At 41.9% G+C, this 19,232-nt stretch overlaps 1 protein-coding gene across 1 annotated transcript in view; it reads left to right on the top strand.

Annotated features, from left to right (window-relative positions):
• Nucleotides 1-13,848, top strand: part of slc36a4 (solute carrier family 36 member 4) — a 211,642-nt gene extending 197,794 nt beyond the window's left edge. Inside the window, exon 11 of the mRNA XM_080429498.1 lies at nucleotides 13,798-13,848. Coding sequence (XP_080285624.1) covers nucleotides 13,798-13,799 — 2 coding nt within the window. The 3' untranslated portion in view covers nucleotides 13,800-13,848. The remainder of the gene's footprint in view (nucleotides 1-13,797) is intronic.
• Nucleotides 13,849-19,232: the final 5,384 nt, after the last annotated feature.

The raw sequence follows: 19,232 nt of genomic DNA, 5'->3' as shown, positions 1-19,232 counted from the left end.
ATTTAGCTAGTTTATACTGTTTTTCAACTCGCGAGTTGATGCCTGAAACACCAGGCCTGCTCACAAATGTGCTCAATCCTGCGCAAAATATCTGATCTTCATGCATAAAACAGTTGCTGCGTGACAAGCTGTATGCTTGTAGATCCAATCTTTTTCCACCGCTTTGCAGTGAAAGGGAAAGTAGAAAATGGGTCGCCAAATTTTGAGAGAGAAATAAGCAGGCAGGTCTATGAAAATGTTACTGCATACATTGTGCCTTTCTGTGTGTCTCATATGTCATCATGAGGACCGTTAGCACCTGTTAGGACATCTTCCATACATAACACTACTACAAAGGTTCCAATCTTTCGGCCATTACAGAGGAATGCACTGAAATCCATCCTTGAATAATGTAAATGTGTGCAATTTAGTAGCTACTTCGTTACAGGTCAGTCAAAGTCCAGAATTAAACAAACAACACAAAATGAAGGAAAACATTGCATTGTATTATGGGGTTTATAGCCGAGGCTAATTTGCACCTAATACCTAAGACCTAATAAAAAATGTGTAATTCTGCTATAAATCTAGTAGCAGCAAGCGAACTATAGTAACTTGTAAACAACCCAGTGTGCAAACTGTGCACAAAACACGTGGGCAGCTATATTATTATTACCATTATAATGTAATTATATATATATATATAATTATAATAATAATAATAATAATAATAATAATAATAATAGAAAGACGTGAAAAACAAGCCCAAAGTCGCTTATAATAAGCAGACATGGCAACATGGACTCTGAGTCTGCTCGTCTACGGGCCGCTCTGCGGGGGTCTAGAGTCTCTTGCCTGGGGGAGAGAGGGGGAGAGCGGTCAATTTAGCCAAAACATAACGGTTGGGATGGTATATATGGTATATATTTCATATTTATAATACGTTTCAGAAGGAAAAAAAAACGGAGATGATTTGAAACAAATATTTAGGAAAAGTCATGAAAGGGGAACTTTCTCAGAGCTTCATGAGAGAAGATAATCCACTTTAAATTCTCAAAATCGGTCATATTGATAGCTTAGTCATGCAAGTGTTAATGTGAAATGGCTTTAAAAAAAACTACAGGAACAAAGAATCAAATCAAACAATGAGTCCTGTGAATCTGTTTCTCCATCCGTCTGTGAGCAGCTAATTTCGGGCACCGCTGGACCGATGGCATGAAATGTTGCGCACACACTCCGAGTAGGCCAAGGAAGAATCTCCATGCAAATTTTTTTCAAATCGGCCTCTTTTGGTAGCCTGGTAAACCCTCCCTCCGGAAATCTCAATTCCATTTCATTTCTGGAGTGAGTCTGGCATGATCCGCCTGTCTGCAATATTGGCTGTGCTGGAGTTGGGCGGGAGTAATACCGTTGACTGACAACCCCTTCAGCCAATGATAATTTTCCCCCTTCAGCCAATCAGCAGTTCACCAGTCTTAATGTGACGCGACGGGACTTTTGAGACAGCCATACCCAAAATGGGTTGCCTTTTTCGGGTACAATGGTGTCACTGCCCGCCCCTACCGGTTCTCTATTTTTTTTTTTTTAAATAGGCTTTGTCATGATTAATTGACCACATATATGAAGTTAAACAACTAAATTCTATCCAAACGATATCTTATAAGTAAATTCCGTGCCTCAAAATAGAAGTTAGAGAGCTTTTTGAAGTCAAAAAATAGCGGAGAATTGGCCGCAGAAGAAAAAGATGGCTGCCGTTCGTGTTTTGGGCTCACTCGAACTCGCCACCTGATTGGCCAACGTAAGCTGTCAATCACAGAACAATGAGCGACGACGCTGATAGGCGCGGTCGTTTGGCATACACAGCCAATATTGCAGAGAGGCGGATCAGGCCAGACTCACTCCAGAAATGAAATGGAATTGAGATTTCCGGAGGGAGGGTTTACCAGGCTACTCTTTTGGTGCTGCTACTCTGTAACCGCCCGATTTATTTGAACAGACCAATATTGCTACGACTCCTACAGATTGTGTCTAAACCTCACTCAAATCGGTACACATTACTGTATCTCTGTAGTCATGTGATCAAGACGGATTGGCTTCCAAATTTGTAGGAATGGTCCGATTTGCTCAAAATGCCACAAACCTTCGAGTAGAAGTATAAAGTAGGGCCATTGAAAAATGTACATACAAGTAAAGTCAAAGTACCTCAAAATTGTACTTACTACAGTACTTTACAAAGACCCACAGGTCTGTGCTGGGCACAAACACACAATTTTGTAGCAATTTACAGTGTAAGAAAACTGTTGGTTATATTGACATAACTTTGATGTGTTTTCTTATTGGAAATGGAACTGCGACCGGTTGTATGTGGGTTTTGGCAGCCCTCGTTCCCAGTGCTGTGTGCCGGAACGGAAGTACGGATTATCAGACCGGACCGGCTTACTTTCACCCCTGCCCAGAGTACTGTCCACTGGGGCAGTATGCAGTGAGCTATGCATTTCTAAGCTTTAATGCATGTCCAGTTTTGAAGCGTGTGTGTGTGTGTGTGTGTGTGTGTGTGTGTGTGTGTGTGTGTGTGTGTGCGAGAGACAGAGTAGTCGGCATGTATGGAATAGCATATACGCCGTCAAAAACATATAGGCCTTGTTCAGAGCCACTTATCTTGGCAGGTCAACTACTGTCTATTTTCCCAGCATGCTGCAGTGTAAGCACACACCTTGGAGGCTTCCCACACAAGACGGCTGTAATATTATTCAAGAGGTCTGACCACAAGGGAAATCACTCTCCCTGTCAGAACACAGCCTCCTCTCACCTCCAGCCTGTCCAACAGTACCAGGTTCACAACATTTTCCCCCCCTTTTAAATTGCAACTCAACTAATTTGCTTGAATCTCTTTGAAACTCTTTCTCATGCGCACCCATTCCAGTCTGCGCTCACATCACATGTTTGAGTGTGCAAATTGTAAGACGTTAAACAGGAAAACAAGACTTAAGAGCCCCTAGAGGCTGGGCTGCTTCTTACATCCAACATGATCAAAGTGGTTTGAACTAACTGATGTTGCAATCCTTTTGCTTTTATCCTGTTGCTCCACTCTCTCACTAGTGGAACTTGTGTTGTATTTTCACTGTAAGAGTAATACATATAAATGAAATGCTCCAATTTTAGCCAAAGGTTGGCACTAGAAGAAAGTCTCACCCAAATACAGCAGGATGCACCCTGCAATCTGACCGTGAGATTATGAGTGCGTATCTTGAGTGCAATGTCCTGACCTGAGGGTGCTACGAGAGGAAAAGTCATGAAATCACTCAAATCCTTGGGGTCCATCCTCTGGACAGTTATGCATTCAGCAAGTTTTATGGCAATCCGCCCATTCGATTTGGAGAAATCAATGAATTTGTGGTCATCCTCTGTGGAGTGTGAATGTGCACAGCAAATTCAATAACATTCCGACTGACCAACATAGCCATCGTTGGAGCCCTGCCACTAGTGTAGCATTTATTTTTACAGCTGGGCAAAACTGTAAATAAACAGACGCTGTAACTAGTCGTCACGTTCGCCCTTTCTCCCCCTTCTCCCTATTGGCAAAAGGCCAGCCAATGAGGAGTTACCAATGAAAACGGACGCACCACAATGGGATCCCATACTCTAAAGGGGTGGAGCTCCGGTGCCATATTTTGCACTATGATGAAAGAAAATCCATAAAATGTAACAATGTGTACGTTCTGTAATGCAATTCCAATGGTGAAAGCTGTGTTGTTTGAACCGGCGACGGAATGGCGGATTCGGCCAAGCCCTGTATGTGTGTCTCAACGAATCAATGCTAGCAGTACTAGTGCTGCTAACGTGGCCAATGTTCAGCCCCTGAACCGGAAGAGACCTGATGCAAGCAGGCCTATGAGACGCAGGCCTATGAGACGGTAAGAAGGTAAATAAAAATAAGTTATGGTCATCTTCAGCATTTTCGCTATCCAGCAATTCCAGCCGGCAGATTTGTCGCACAGCTGCAGCCGTGGAATACATTGGAGTCAATGAGGGCCATGTAGACCAGCTTAGAACAAACACTTAGACACAGACGCACTTGTTTTCTTTATATTGGTAGCAAAGCTGTAAATGACATTTCATGGCAGTCTTGTTTTAATTCTATTTAGTTTACTGTAACGCTGAGATTTTCTTAATCCTAGAACACTAACGATGAAAATAGTCACACCATCACTAGACTGCTCTAGCGTGTCTGATATCATGTCTAGACGGGCGGGTTCAAAATCTCCGGAGAAAATTTTCCGCCGGATCCTATTGGTTCACCGATCTGTCCGTCAGCCCCTGCCCCGCCCCGCGCCCCTCCTCCCCAATGTGTAGCATTGAGAGCCCTGACGTCACACCATTTGGAGCGACGCCCACTGCACTCTGGTGGGTTGGGGAAATGAAACACTTCCTATGCCCGGAACATCAACTGGTTGGTCCAGGCTTTTATTTTTTAGCAAAACAAAAAAATAAAAGCCTGGAGATCGAAGCTACACCATCACTAACGTTGGGTATATTTTACCCGATATAATAAATTCCATAAAATAAATATATATATATATTTAAAATACATTAAAGTACAACAATACATGGCAAATTGAGGTACTCCTCTTTAATATTTCAACATGAAATTTCACACAAAAAAGGAAAAACAGATAAAATGGGGGGACCCATATAAAAAAGTTGCAAAATAAATATTCCTTTAAAAAAAAAATGGAACTGGGAACTTTTCCTTTGGTCCACCCATTCCTGTGAGCCTATTTCAGTGAAGGCACAGTCTAATTGCATTGCATCAGCTGACCATCGTGGGTGTATGAGATTTCTTTTCTCCCTCTCTCACTAACGTTGGGTGAAATTCACCCGAAGTCCTGCCTGTAGGAAAAAAAATCACACCCAGTGTGAAGTGAGCGGTGCTATTTATGAGTTATTAATTTCATCATGCATCTCGGTAGCCCATCACAGCACGTCCTGCGAAGTGACGTGCTTCCATTTTTGGGCGGTGTAGCCGCCCCTATAAGTGGGGTTGGGACACCTCATTAGTATTAGTTTCCTGCACTGTGATTGGCTCATTAGTAGACCCCTAGCTGTACTGTGATTGGCTGACTCTATTGGCTGACTCTATTCAGTACTGTGATTGGCTAGCGAGACACATGATGACATTAATAACCTATAAATAAGATTATGGACTTCCCAAAATCCCTTTTCTTTGGAAGTGAGCTTCCATCACTATGAGTCACATCAGAATATGACTTTAATAAAGATTATTTTCTGAAGTGAGCTTCCATCACTATGATGACCACTGTGATGACCACACCGCCCACTTCACACTGGGTGTGATTTTTTACATTATTATTAATTTCATCATGCGTCTCGCTAGCCAATCACAGCGCGTCTGCGAAGTTTGAAGTTAATTTCATCATGTGTCTCGCTAGCCAATCACAGCACGTCCTGCAAAGCTTAGCCTATGGGCGTGTTTTCCACAGCATGGCGTCACAGCGAAAGACACATTTTCACGACGGAAAGAAAAACTTTCACCACGGATGGGTCCTAAACCCTCTTATAGGAGCCGCTCAAAAACAGGGATGGGGCAGGGAAACAAACCTACCTTCTATGACGTCAGTGAGCGTCCTGAAGGTACCTAAGGACCCGCCCACCTCAGACATCAGCAACATTATGAAAATCACATAATTACAATTGTTCGGGTGAAATTCACCCATGGTTAGTGTTCTAGGGTAGATCACTGTTTGCAGATAAGTCCACACCAACTCCCTAGACTGCACCAGAAAATGTCAGTGGGGTGCGTATCTGGCTCATTAATCTATTCTTATTTGCATTTATTTGAAGAGACAACAGGGCAATGAATCTGAATTATTGTGAAAGATTTTTCTGAATTTTTGTTTTGTTTGTTTATTTAAACGGATCCCCATTAGCTGACTTCTTAATGTCAATCACATAAAAAGAGATACCGACAGGGATACAGCAGATTTAAAAAGTAGCACTATCAATCTGGTATGTAAGAATAGATGTTATTGTATGTTTTGAGTATACATTATATGAATTTGAAGTTTCCTTTTAAAACTGGCCTTTTCTCTGGTGTTTCGAATCTCACTTGGAAGACTATTCCAAAGTACAATTGACCTATAAAATGCAGCTCTCTTCATGGAATTGGAGTTTGGTAGAGGTAAAGTTATCTGTCCATCACACACTCCACGAGTGGAGTATGTGTGAATCTCTGAGCAGCAAGTTATATATTATTATAAAAACGGATTGGCGTCTGGGCATTAATGACTCTATGAAAATATGTCTGATTGCTGGACATTGATCCAAAGGACATGATATAAAGATATTTTGTATGATGACCAGCTCTAAAAAGCAGGAGGAGAGAAGAATGATGTTTGTGGAGCATTTAGATGACGGGTCAAGTTGGAAAGGCCTCGTTCTCCAAAGCCTAGAGAAGCTGTAATTGCTTGTGTTTGTATGACATACAAACACATACAATGTATGTTGGCACAGTGACATGGATTATTACAATCCCTTTACTGATCAATATTAGTCGAAGATCAACAATTACTGTGGCACATTTTGTGACCAAATAATCCTGGAAGTGTTGCTGTTGTTCTCCACAGAGACAAAACACTTACAGTAACTGAATATCAGCCTCTATAAGACATAGGTTGGCATTTGCGAATTGTGTTCAATATATCATGACTCACTTCTGGCATACCCAGTATTCAGTCGCTCTCCTATTTTGCCTACAACGGAGAATTAAAACAACAATATCAGGTAATCATCTAACCACAGTAAATGTGCGATAGGATAGAGAACAAGTGGAGTGTATCGCTTACCGCCCGATGGAAGTGTTCCTCCAGCAAGGAGAGCCAGTGATGAATGAGGCAGGGTAAGCAGCTTAAATAGTAAAACACTTGATCAGAACCAACTCAGCAGCTGTCTCCAGCTGGTCAGTCAGCGTGCAGGTAGCCTCGATCTCCAGGCTTTTATTGTTTAGTTTTGCTAGTGTGCAGTAGGGCATTCACAGAATAGTCGAATATTCGAATATTCGAATATCAAACCGACTATTCGACTATCAAACCACTATTCGACTATTCGAAAAAATAGTCGAAAAAAAAAAAATGCATTTTTTTTTTTTTTTTTTAATGATTTTTTTTTTTTAGTGGCTTTTCTAGAGCTGACACGTAGCTGTGATCTCTGGTGTGACGTCAACTCGCATTCCTTGAGTCGAGTCATCAATGCAATTGAAAAAAAAAAAAAAAAAAAAACTTTTTTTTAATTTTTAATTTTTTTAATTTTTTATAATCAAACCGAATAATCGACTATTCGAATACTTTTGGGTCGAATAATTCGAATACCATAAATCACTATTCGTTAATGCCCTAGTGTGCAGGTGTCATCACATCAAGCTGAGAACAGAAATTGGCACATATACCTTCCCTCAATGATCTGTCCTATAGGAGCAGTGTCAATTTTGACAGCAAATTTTGATTTCGTTGTAGTCACAGTCTTTTGATTAAAATTCTATTTAGTTTTAATCTTATTTTACTCATCTAAAATGTGTTAGTTTGTGCCTTCTAACTCTGTAGAGACCTGAGCTACTAAACTCATCTGGGGTTTTGTAAGTATAGGATTTTCTTATCTAACAGGTTGCTATTAGTTGTACTTTAAGTGCTAAAGTATATCAGTGCTTTAAGTTTGTATTAGTTGTATTTGTATTAGCCTTTGTGTTTGAAGCAGGAGGCTTAAAGCAGTTGAGCAGTTAACCAGGCTAGCCCAATCAAGTGCCTTGCTAAGTGTCTGTGATTTGGCCCATCACTCCTGGCAGACAATTAGCAATCACTTGAAGTGGTGTTATACCACCTGCTTCAAAGCGACGAACAAAGGCAAGGCTAGACGAACAAAGGCAAGGCTAGACGAAGGCAAGGCTAGACGTGGCCATCACCATTGATAATGCTGTGGTGACGTCAACTCGGACTGTGAAGAATCTGGGTGTGACCCTGGACGATCAACTGTCGTTCTCGGCAAACATCGCATCAGTGACACGGTCCTGCAGATTCCTCCTCTACAACATCAGGAGGATTCGCCCCTTCCTCACAGAGAAGGCAGCCCAGGTGCTCATCCAGGCTCTTGTCATCTCCCGCCTGGACTACTGCAACTCCCTCCTTGCTGGTGCTCCGGCATCTGCCATCAGACCTCTGGAGCTTGTTCAGAAAGCTGCGGCTCGTCTGGTGTTCAACCGCCCCAAGTTCTCCCACACAACTATCCTTCTCCGTTCTCTACACTGGCTCCCCCGTAGCGGCTCGCATCCAGTTTAAAACCCTGGCGCTAGCCTATAGAGCAGTGAAAGGAACAGCTCCTTCTTACCTCCGGGCTATGGTTGATGCTTACACCCCTGCCCGACCACTTCGGTCTGCCACCTCGGGGCGACTGATTGCCTCGTCGCTCAAGGGTCCTTCTGGCCGATCTACACGGTCACGACTTTTTTCTGTTCTGGCCCCACAGTGGTGGAATGAACTCCCCACTGATGTCAGGACAGCAGAGTCACTGCCCATCTTTTGCCGCAGGCTGAAAACCCACCTCTTCAGGAAACTACTACCCTTCCTCTTCGCCTTGCCTATACTTGTTGTTAACTAGTTGTACAAACTCTTGTTTTATTATTGTATTGTTTTATTGGATCTTGTTTAGTCGATACACTTATTTGTTTTATCTCTTGCTCATTTGATTTTGATATTTGTCTCATCTGTTTAAGAAAGTAGGTAGCTGATATATTGCACATTTACCGTAGCGCTATAGGTATACTCTTGGTTACTTGTCTGAGCAGAAAATGCACTTAGGACTTCTGGTGATTAGTAGTTTCGTTCCCTACCTATGTTGAATGCACTTATTGTAAGTCGCTTTGGATAAAAGCGTCTGCTAAATGACTGTAATGTAATGTAATGTAATGTAATGTAATGTCTAGTTTTAGTCGACTAAATATCATAAGATTATAGTTTACTAAATCTACAGTTGATTTAGTTGACTAAAAGGCGGTGCCTTGATGGCGTCGTAATGGCTGATTTTACACTTGGTTGTATGCTGAAAATAGCAGATCGCGTTGTGAGCTTGTAGATCGGCTATTTTCAGAGCGCAACACCCGACCGCAACCAAACATAAAATGGCTCTTTCTACTGGATCTCTTCTCCACTAGTCCCTCCCGAACATTTTAGTCTAGTTTTTATTTGTTGACGAAATTGTCAATATATTTAGTCATCATAGCTCAGTCATCATAGCTTAGTTTTTATTTAGTCTTTATTTGGTTTTCGTCAGTGGAAAAAAGGTAATCGACGAAAGATTTTCGTCATAGTTTTAGTCGACGAAATCAACACTGCCTGGTGGTGCTGCACTCTGCCGTCACTACACTGGCTGGCCCTGTGGAGACACTCACCTGATCGGCGGTATTCGGTTTTTAAGTCTGACGTCATTTTGTAGTCCGACGTCACTTCCGGGTCCAAAAGGCACCAGTGCCCTCCACTCTTCATTGTAAACAAACATGTCGGAACCCGTAAATCTTTTTACAAGAACCTCCTTTTTCAGAAATGAACCATTGAGGGTTAAAAAGGGTCTTAATGCTAATATCACAGACAGTAAAAAGTAGGCTAATATATATATTATATGCATATTTAATTATTTTATTGATTTATATATATACACTATATAGTATAGTTAGTGTTACTCACTGACGTCCAGTGGTCTCCTGTCAGGGCGACATAATCCGCTTGAGCTAAAGCCTCTTTTTTTCTTTTTTCTCTGTTATAGAGAGCGTGGATTCTGGTCATTAGTGTGCCTCTTGATGGTGGCTTGTAGGATGTGTCGAGGGACGCAACTTTCAAAACATCGGCGAAGCTCTTGTCTTCAACGATGCTAATCGGTCTACAGTCCTTTGCAACCCATTTGGCAATTGTGTTGGTTAATTTATCCGAGGTGGACCTGCTTACTGGCCTGCGTTCATTCAGGGTGGTCTGACGCAAGCCAGGTGTTGCACTGGAAGCCCCAACATGCTTAGCGTTGAGATGGTACTTTAAGCTTGAAGAGCTGCGGTGGAACTGAAACTCCTTCTTGCAGTGCCTGCAAATAACTATTTGCTTATTTATTGTTCCATCTATGTTCTTTTTGTACTCAAATTCCCCATCCAGAGGGCCAACCTTTTCTTGCTCCATGTTGTTTACATGTCATTCATCCGCCCAGCTGGAACACTAGAGCGAGTGAGCGACGTGTGTTGGTGGAATTATGGGATGTATGGGGCGGGCCATTCTGCGCATGCGTTAAATGCGTTAAATATTTTAGCAATTAATCCAAACAATTAATTACCGCTGTTAACGCGATCATTTTGACAGCATTAATATATAGATATTTATATATAGATATATTGAAAATAACGATTTCCTCTTCTCTTTGTCGTTGCCAGGAAAGCGGTAGAATTACACTTTAGTCGTTATTTTAGTCTCAGATCTGTTAAAACAGCGAGGGACACAGCACTGCGCATATTGGCAAAATACACACTTGGACCCGGAAGTTGTTCTGACGGGGCGCAACGTCACGGCTTAACAACAGAATAGTAGCGACACTCCACATATCCCCCCCCCCCCAAGCTTGCCGCTCCAACCAGGAGCTTCAGGACTTTTAACTCATTATAGTCGGGGGATATTAGCAGAATATTTTCCAATCTTGGAATAAATTCCTTACCTAAAAAAATCTTCACCAATGTGTTTGTAAAGGTGTCTAGTAACACATCTCACAAAGACTGAAATGCAGTTTCCCTAGGAGAATTTTTGACAGCTCCTTAAAGTTGGAGTACCCACCATAACCTTAAAAATCCCCCCAAAAAATTATTCTGTTTTAAGTAGCATGTGAGGGGTCAAACTAGGGTGTTTTTATGATTCTGAATCCATTGCAATCATTTGTTTTGCACCAAAACCACTCCTTGGGCTGTGGTTTTGGCCATCGCCATCCTTTTCCAGGTATACTTTTTGTGTAAAAAGCCCATTGAGATTGGGCCGTTTTTAGCCCAAGGAGTGGTTTTGGTGCAAAACAAATGCTTGCAATATATTTATTTTTTTAACCAAGGTTATGGTGGGTACCCCAACTTTTGAATTTATTCCAAGATTGTTTTAATATCCCGTGACTATTAAGCCGATTCTTTAAAAACAATCTGAATCCTAACAGTTTTTTGAAAAAAATATATTTTTTTTAAATAAAAAATATCTCGAAATATTTTTCCCAGGGACCCCCCAGAAGCAAAGATTTGAGCTTGTATATCTGCTATTTTTGAAAAGCCAAAGAAATCTAAAATGACACAGATGCGTTCCCAGTTCAAGTACAGCTTAAGTGAAAAGTGTCTCATCTTACACCACTCTCCCCTACAGGCACGTTCATAGTAGCAGTTATTCCCATAGACTTTTCACTGGTCAGAGGGAATATACTGCAAACCTACAACTCGCCTCTCCTATCATAATGCTACTAAATATCTATTTAGTTAATGTCCATACAGTGTCCCACCACAGTCTATCCCAGTTTGTCACTCATCCTATGCATCCCATCATTCAGTTATGCGACAGCAGCTGGCGGTCATGAAACTGATCCTCTTATTAAATCCATCCTACCTATATCCTTTGGTAGGATGGCTTTGGGCGATTACCAAAGATCAGTCAGTGGATATTTCTGCTTTGAAGTACTGTACGTGTCAGGATATGAGGTAGTGTCACTGGAAGCAGCCCCCAAGCTGTTATAGTGTACCTTCACCTTAATTTCCACCTGTTGTTGGCCTATACACTAACACCTGACTCACACTGTCAGTGACTGATTGTTGCACTTTAAGCTCTATACAGGCAGATTCCACTGAAAGGTCATGAGTCATTGACTGACAACACACATTGATCATATCTGTATCAGGAAGTCTCTTTCTTTCCCTTCGAATGATTAGTGACATCAGGTCTCAATAGACCCGACTATGCTAATGTGAACTGATCACACCATTGATTATGGTACTGGCTCACTGGCGACCACAATTACTTAGTCAATGCCTGGATCGACTGTTCCTCTTCGCTTGATCTTAAATGTCCTTGGTGTGTTTATTGTACTGAAACTTTGATCGCCTCAGCTCACATAAAGGGTTAACCACCCTTCCTTTTCTTTGACCAGCCAAAAATAAAGTGAAAGTCAGTTTGAGATGTGCAAAAATGCCTTCCGTTATATTGTATTATCAGCATTGTTTTCACCCTGCCCTTCACTTTGGCATCATTATGTCAGCTCATTCATATGGATGCCCATGCCCTGGCAGCACAAAAGCCCCTGATTCAGAAAATGGGAGGTGCAGCCTGATATGAGAAAAACAGACTTGAAGAGGAAACAAAACAGTGGATGGGTATGAAAGCCACACGGTATAAGACTATTCCTTTAATAAAATAACAAAGGAGGAATACATAGCGACATTTAGAAGGTCACAGAGGTGCAGAGCGCTAGCTAATGTTATATGATTATTAGCGTCTATGATGCCCAAGGGACTGTGCTTCTGTGGCTGACCCTGTGCCCTGGGGCCAAGGGCAGGGTTAAAAGTCTTCATCTGTGCCAGGATAATCGAATCCTCTTGTTAGCTGCTGCTGCCTTGCATGGAGAGAACTGTAAGTGGAGGGAAGTCAGCCATTACATTACATCCATTATAAGCAGGGGAGGGCAGGAGTGTAGGAGCATAACCCACCCCACCTTTTTCTCGTAATGTATTGTCACAAGCAAGCTGTGGTCCCACTGTGGCCCCTAGGCGATAGAGACCAGCCATGGACTGTTCAGTATATCAGAGCCAGCCAGCTGGTTAACATGCATTCTAGGTCAATAAAGATCAGCTGAAAATGTTCAGACCACAGTCTAATGACAGTGGGCATCTGGGTTTAGGATGCTGAGGTTAAAGGGGTCGACCACTGATTTTATGGATTCAAATATACCATTCATGTGCCCCAGTACAGCCCTGTGGATATTAGTGAACTTCTGCTTTATAGTCCCTATAGTAGAAAATCAGTCTTGTCCATATTGTATCTCTGAAGTCAGACCCAGTACAACTGCACTGAGAACCAGTTACTAAGTTCAAGTAATCTGCATCAATCTGCTGTTGCTTGTCAGATAAGCAGTTCCAAATTGCACATCTTTGTTCCTTAATTCCTTTTATCTGGTACGGTTGTCCTGTAGCCCATAATAGACTCTCCCCTCATCTCACCACAGAGTTACTGTTATTTTAAACTGGTTGTCTCTCCCATCAAGCCTGATTATTAGCCTATAGAACTAATAAAATAAAACAGATTTTCTTTTTCAGACAAAATTCCCTTTCTCAGAAGAACATCTTAATAAGGTGAAGGTTTCTTCATCTCCCAAGATTAGTTTGTTTTCTTCTCTACGGGGTGTCTGAGCCTCAAGCAGAAACCAACTGTGACCTCTGTCGCGGGAATCCGACAGCGGTTTTGGCAGTTCATTGGCTCTGTGCACGGAAGCATGGATGTCCTTGAGGCCACTAAAGCTTGTCACACCATTTCCCCAGGTGTGGTAGTCGAAGATGATGGACACCAGGCAATAACTGCCACTCCACAGCTCTCCCCATTACATTGGAACCCTCACTGTACCACAAATAGACCAAGTGACATTTTCTACAGACTGAAGCCGCTTTGACCGTGGACCCTCTGACCGATGGAGGAAATGTTATGTGTAATTAGTTTTCATTCTGGGGACACTTTATTCTGATTAATTGTGTTTCAAAACCTTGGTTTTCAGGAAAGCTGATATTGTTGCTGGGCTTGGCAGAATCTTAATCCTGTTCCCACCAGCCTTCCCTACTCAATATCCTTGGGTTGACGGCTATTGTTCCTCATATGCTGTACTTAAATATTAATATCCTGTGCTGGATCGTATCTGCCCCTAATGTGCGATTGACTCATGCTTTTTAATTCAAATGAAATGTTAATGTAATTAAATGCAAATGGTCACTGGACTAGCCTCACTGATTAATTTAGATTAATCTACCGTAGTCACTTTAATTAATTCGGAGAATTGCATAAACGCCCAGTTTCGTCCGAAGTCACCTATGTTATTTTCTGCACACAATATGCCCGACTTGGCGGCAAGCAAAGCATTGACACGCCACACTCCACACACCTGGGGAGGGATGTTTTTTTATTAACCATGCACGGCAGCAGAGCTGACACTGTAAACTGGCAGCGGGCTGCCTGCACAGCAGGGCTCCATTTCCATATCATGAGACTACAGTATATTAGCGTCCCAGGAGCCAGTGCTCTTGCTGCTGTAACATGTCATGTTAGCCAGGGCACAGCACAATATCCCTTTTATCGATTGACCCCTGCGCTGTTGGGGGTAATGCGAGGCAGGTGGGCCAATGACCAGCCATTAAAATGTATGCAGTTGGATGGATAAGGATTCCTCTGGGAAGCAAACGAGGTGTGTGTGCCCGTGTGGATTTTCTCCAGGTGCATTGGTGCATGCATCAGTGTGCGTGCTCTTCTGCTTGTTGTGTGAGGTTTACTCTTAAAGAGGAAGGTGATTTAGGGAGGTTGGTGGTAAGATTTGGAGGCACCAGCCAGCATAAAATGACCTCCTATAGTACATTTTGCACCAGGAGTAAGATAAACATATTTAGAGAGAAGCCTCAAGCCTGGGTCCTGAGCTGGAAAATGAGAATGGAAGAGAGTTCAAGAGTTTTAGCTAAGGAGACATCAGGTTAGATCAATAATCTGGGCTCAAAATGGTGCCCTAATAATTGTGTTCATATTGGCTAGCCTAGCCAAACAAAGTTCATAATTGGTTGAATTATGCTGCAGCCTTAACTGCTCCCGATCAGCAGGTTGGTGTCTTGCATGGTTTCCTCCGTTGGTGTTAGTTATTAGTTATTAATTTGCACCAGGTAGTACAAACAAGGCTCTTTTATTTTATTGTCTCCGCCAGGCCGAAAGGCATGGCGAGAGAGTATGTTTTACCCCCTGTCCGTCCGTCCGTGTGTCCGTCCGTGTGTCCGTCATTCTGTCGTTTTGTGTACAGCTAATCTCTGGCACCGTTGGCTTGATCGCAGCGAAACTGTGCACACACACTCCCTGGATGCCAGAGCAGAACCTCTGCCCCAAATTTTTCAAATGGGCTTTTTATAGCGCCACCAGGAGGCCGCTTTTTGCAAAACACATTTTTTGACAGTACTCCTACAGATTTTATCCAAACGTCACGCAAATCAGTACACAGTATCTCTATAGTCATGTGATCAACACGGATTTGTCCAATTTCCCATATTCCATCCTGATTGGCTAAGGTTGGCTTCCAAAGTTTGCAGGATTGGTCCGTTTTCAACAAAATGCCTCAAATCATGAACGCAGCTTGCGATTTCCGTGAGATTTCACACGTACATTCCCACTAGGCCGAGGAAGAAATGCCACTTGAACATTTTCAAATCAGCCTCATGGTGGTGCTATAAAAGGCCCATTTTGTGTTTTTAACTATAACTGCACCGATCTGCGTGAAACTTTGCACGCACACTCCCTAGAGGCCAAGGAAAAACCACTGCCCTGCATCTTTCACATTTGCCTTTCATAGCGCCACCAGGAGGCCGACTTCTGTAAAACACATTTTTTGATATTAAGCCTTCAGAATGTATCCATATTTCACGCAAATTGGTACACATGATCTCGTCGATCTAGTCTGGATCGACTGTTCCTCTTCGCTTGATCTTAAATGTCCTTGGTGTGTTTATTGTACTGAAACTTTGATCGCCTCAGCTCACATATCTAGTCATGTGATCAAGATGGATCTGTTTAATTTTTCATATTCCATCCTGATTGGCTAACATTCACATCTAAAGTTTGCAGGAGTGGCCCGTTTTGAACAAAATGCCACAAATCATGAATGCAGCGTCCGATTGCGTTGACACTTTGCACGCACATTCAAACTACGTTGAAGAACAAATGCCACCCTTTTAACATTGCCCTATTATAGCGCCACCAGGAGGCCGATTTTGCAACACTTTTCTTTTTTATATTACTCCTACAAATTCAAACATCATGCAAATCGGTACCCATTGTCTCTATAGTCAAGTGATCAAGATGGTTCCATCCAATTTTTCATATTCCATCCTGATTGGCGAATTCCGAACATTGCTGCCCCACAATAACCTACCTGACCTGGCGGAGACCTGTGCTCCGAGGAGCACTTTTTCTAGTTTTATATAATTCTTAACATGATAATAGCCAGTGGTGGGAAAAGTACTTCATTTCTTTACTTAGGTAAAAGTATCAACACTGCAATGTAGAAACACTCAGTTACAAGTAAAAGTCCGGCAATCACATTTTACTTACAAATTAAAAAAATATACGTAAAGTACCAAAAGTAAAAGTACTCATTTTGCAGTTTCACAAGGTATCATATCGGCTATTCTCAAATAGCCAACATTTAAATATATATAGCTGATAAATAGCTGAAGTGGTTAATGTATGTTTTGTATTAATAACTCAAAACTACAAAATAACAAAAGTTTTCAAATAATTGTAGTGGAGTAAAAAGTACAATATTTGCCTCTGAGATGTAGTGGAGCAGAAGTAAAAGTATTGATAATCGGATATACTCCTTACTCCTTAAGCTAAAACTAAGAAGCAGAAAGGGAGATTTGGTTTGAGTTAGGTGGGGAAAGCAAGTCTGAAGAGGTGGGTTTTGAGGGAGGCTTTGAACACGGCAAGAGTGGGGCCAACTTTGATGTAAGGTGGGAGTGGATTCCAAAGGGAGGGGGCAGCTGCAACTGAATAAGCCATGTCCAGCCATGCAAAGAGCCAATCTACTCACCGGGGGCAATTGGGGGTTAAGTGTGCTGCTCAAGGACGCTTTTGACGTGATGCCAGTCGCCAGGAGGAGCGAAGGTCACACCAGGGATAATGAATCTATGGAAATGATCATGTTGGAGGGTTGTGACATAATCACCTGAATGGCAGTAGTTATAACCTTTGTGGTCGGAAAAATCTATGAGCATATTTTGCAAAAGTGCAAAGATAGTCATTAGTCAAAAAAAAAATGCAACTATTGCACCTGCAAACCTACAGTATTGTGAGCACGAGTCGTGTTCTCTTTATCACTTAGTATTCATAGATATCAGTTCTGTCTGTGGGTATGTGTGCATGTGTGTCTCACACGTGCAATCGTACGAGCATGTGTGTGAGTGCAGGGGAGGAGTGGAGAAGCATTGCAGTTGTCAACACAAGCAGGGCAATCAACATCCTTAGCATGCTGGCATTGACTCTCATGTATTATCTTTCATACTGTATGTAGTTAGACATTGCGTCATTTCTGTAGACTTGTTTGCATGCTTATCATGCCCAGTCCACTCTGTGGCACAGCCAACAACTGGCACGTGAGCAAGAGTGAGAGAACGAGAAGGGTGGGGATGAAAGACAGAGGAAGAATAGGGAAACTCAGAGACGGGGGGCTAAGCTTCTAAGTGAAAAGGAGAATGTGAGGCTATAAATAGATTTGTGACTGCTAAATTTAGACCAGAGCAGCTTTAAAAAAAACTTGAGACAGGCAACTGCTGGCTCCAGCCAAGCTCTGGGACGAAGCTGTGTGTGTACAATACAGTACTGTAGATAGATATTTATTTTACTAGCATTCATTAATGAATGGTAGGTGTGAGGGTACGTGGTCCTCACACCTACATTGCACCGCCGAGCCAACCAATATGCCCACATATGGAGATCTCTGTATCTGTCAGTCCATGTCCCTTTTATGCTTATATATGGAGATCGCTGATGTCTTCACTATATGCCCACATATGGGCATGCCCCCTTTTGTGCCCAAATATGGAGCTGACTGATTTGTTTGCGCCTGATGCCATGACGACACATTCAGGTTAGACAACACACTCCATATTTTAGCGTAGCTGCATTCAAAACTCCTTTTATGGTTATGGTTGAGTCATGATGACATGAGCGTGACTGACGACTGGACGTTGTATTTGTACTGCTTTAAGTACAAGAACTTCACTGTCTACAGTTTGGCCACAGCTGTTTTCTGAAATGGCATGCAACTGTTGATAACGGAGCAAGATTGTTTCCCTCATTGGTAATTATCCCTCCACTGCAGTAACTTGTTTATTGTCAAAGCTAGTGCCTCTGAGCCTGAGTAAAAACTCCACAGGGCTGCCAAATAGGTCACTCCTGACAAATTGTGACAAAACATTTTACTGCTAATATTATGTTTAGCCTATAGCATGCAGTAAGCTTTGGAGGAAAAGTGTTACCTTTAAGAGAAATACATGTCCTGGGAATAGAATTGAGCTGCAGAAATGGGCTATGAATGCACACTTTACTGGGAGAGCTTTGATTATCTTGAGAATGTTGGCTGTCCATATTTTGAATGTTACAATTATTATACACAGTCCCACAAGATAAAATCTAGACACCAGATAATCTTGAACTTTTTTCTAGAGAAATAGGTTAATAGTATGTGTATATGTTTTGACACAGATATATATTTTATTGTTTGGTAGAAAGGATTTCCTATGCACAACTTTCTTTGACAATCTTTGTCACCAACCCTATGAGAGAATAGGGTGATGTTTGCAACATTAATGCAGCCTTTTTATTTGCTGATTAACAGAAACAATGGCTCTAACTGGAAATGCAATTTTCAAGCAAACATAGCTATTATCATCCACAAAGAAGCTGTAGAATCAATTGCACAGTGTGCAACTTTGTGTCGACGTGACGCACTGCTGGCGTAATTGATGTCAAAAGTACCTGAGGAGAAAAGGAATACTACATCATGTCAGTATGATAGTATGTTTCCTTACACTTTTAGATTGATCATGTTTAAATATTGATGAGGTTAAGATGGCGTCATACGAGAAGGCAGCTATGTTAAAGGCTTCTGACTGACTTTGCAGTCATTAGGGGGCCAAGCACGCAGTGCGTAGGCACCCTTTTTTTCTTTTTAGTTGTATTCTTCTTTTTCAGACGTTTTTTGCAGTTCTTAATTAATCATGCAGTCGTTTTTTTTACTTGGCAATATGGTAGAGGGCTTTGCCAAACGGCCAAGAAACGAAGCCTCCATGAGCCAATGAATATTGAAGTTTTATTAAAAGTATTCTTCTGCCCCCAACTACATAAATTCAGTCAAAATTTTAAGAAACTTTGCAGTATGCCAAATAGCGCTGAAACATCTTACTT

The sequence above is a fragment of the Gymnoscopelus braueri genome (genome assembly GCF_963280865.1).
Source record: "Gymnoscopelus braueri genome assembly, chromosome: 5".
NCBI lineage: Eukaryota > Metazoa > Chordata > Actinopteri > Myctophiformes > Myctophidae > Gymnoscopelus > Gymnoscopelus braueri.
This window is presented reverse-complemented; position numbering and strand designations above follow the sequence as displayed.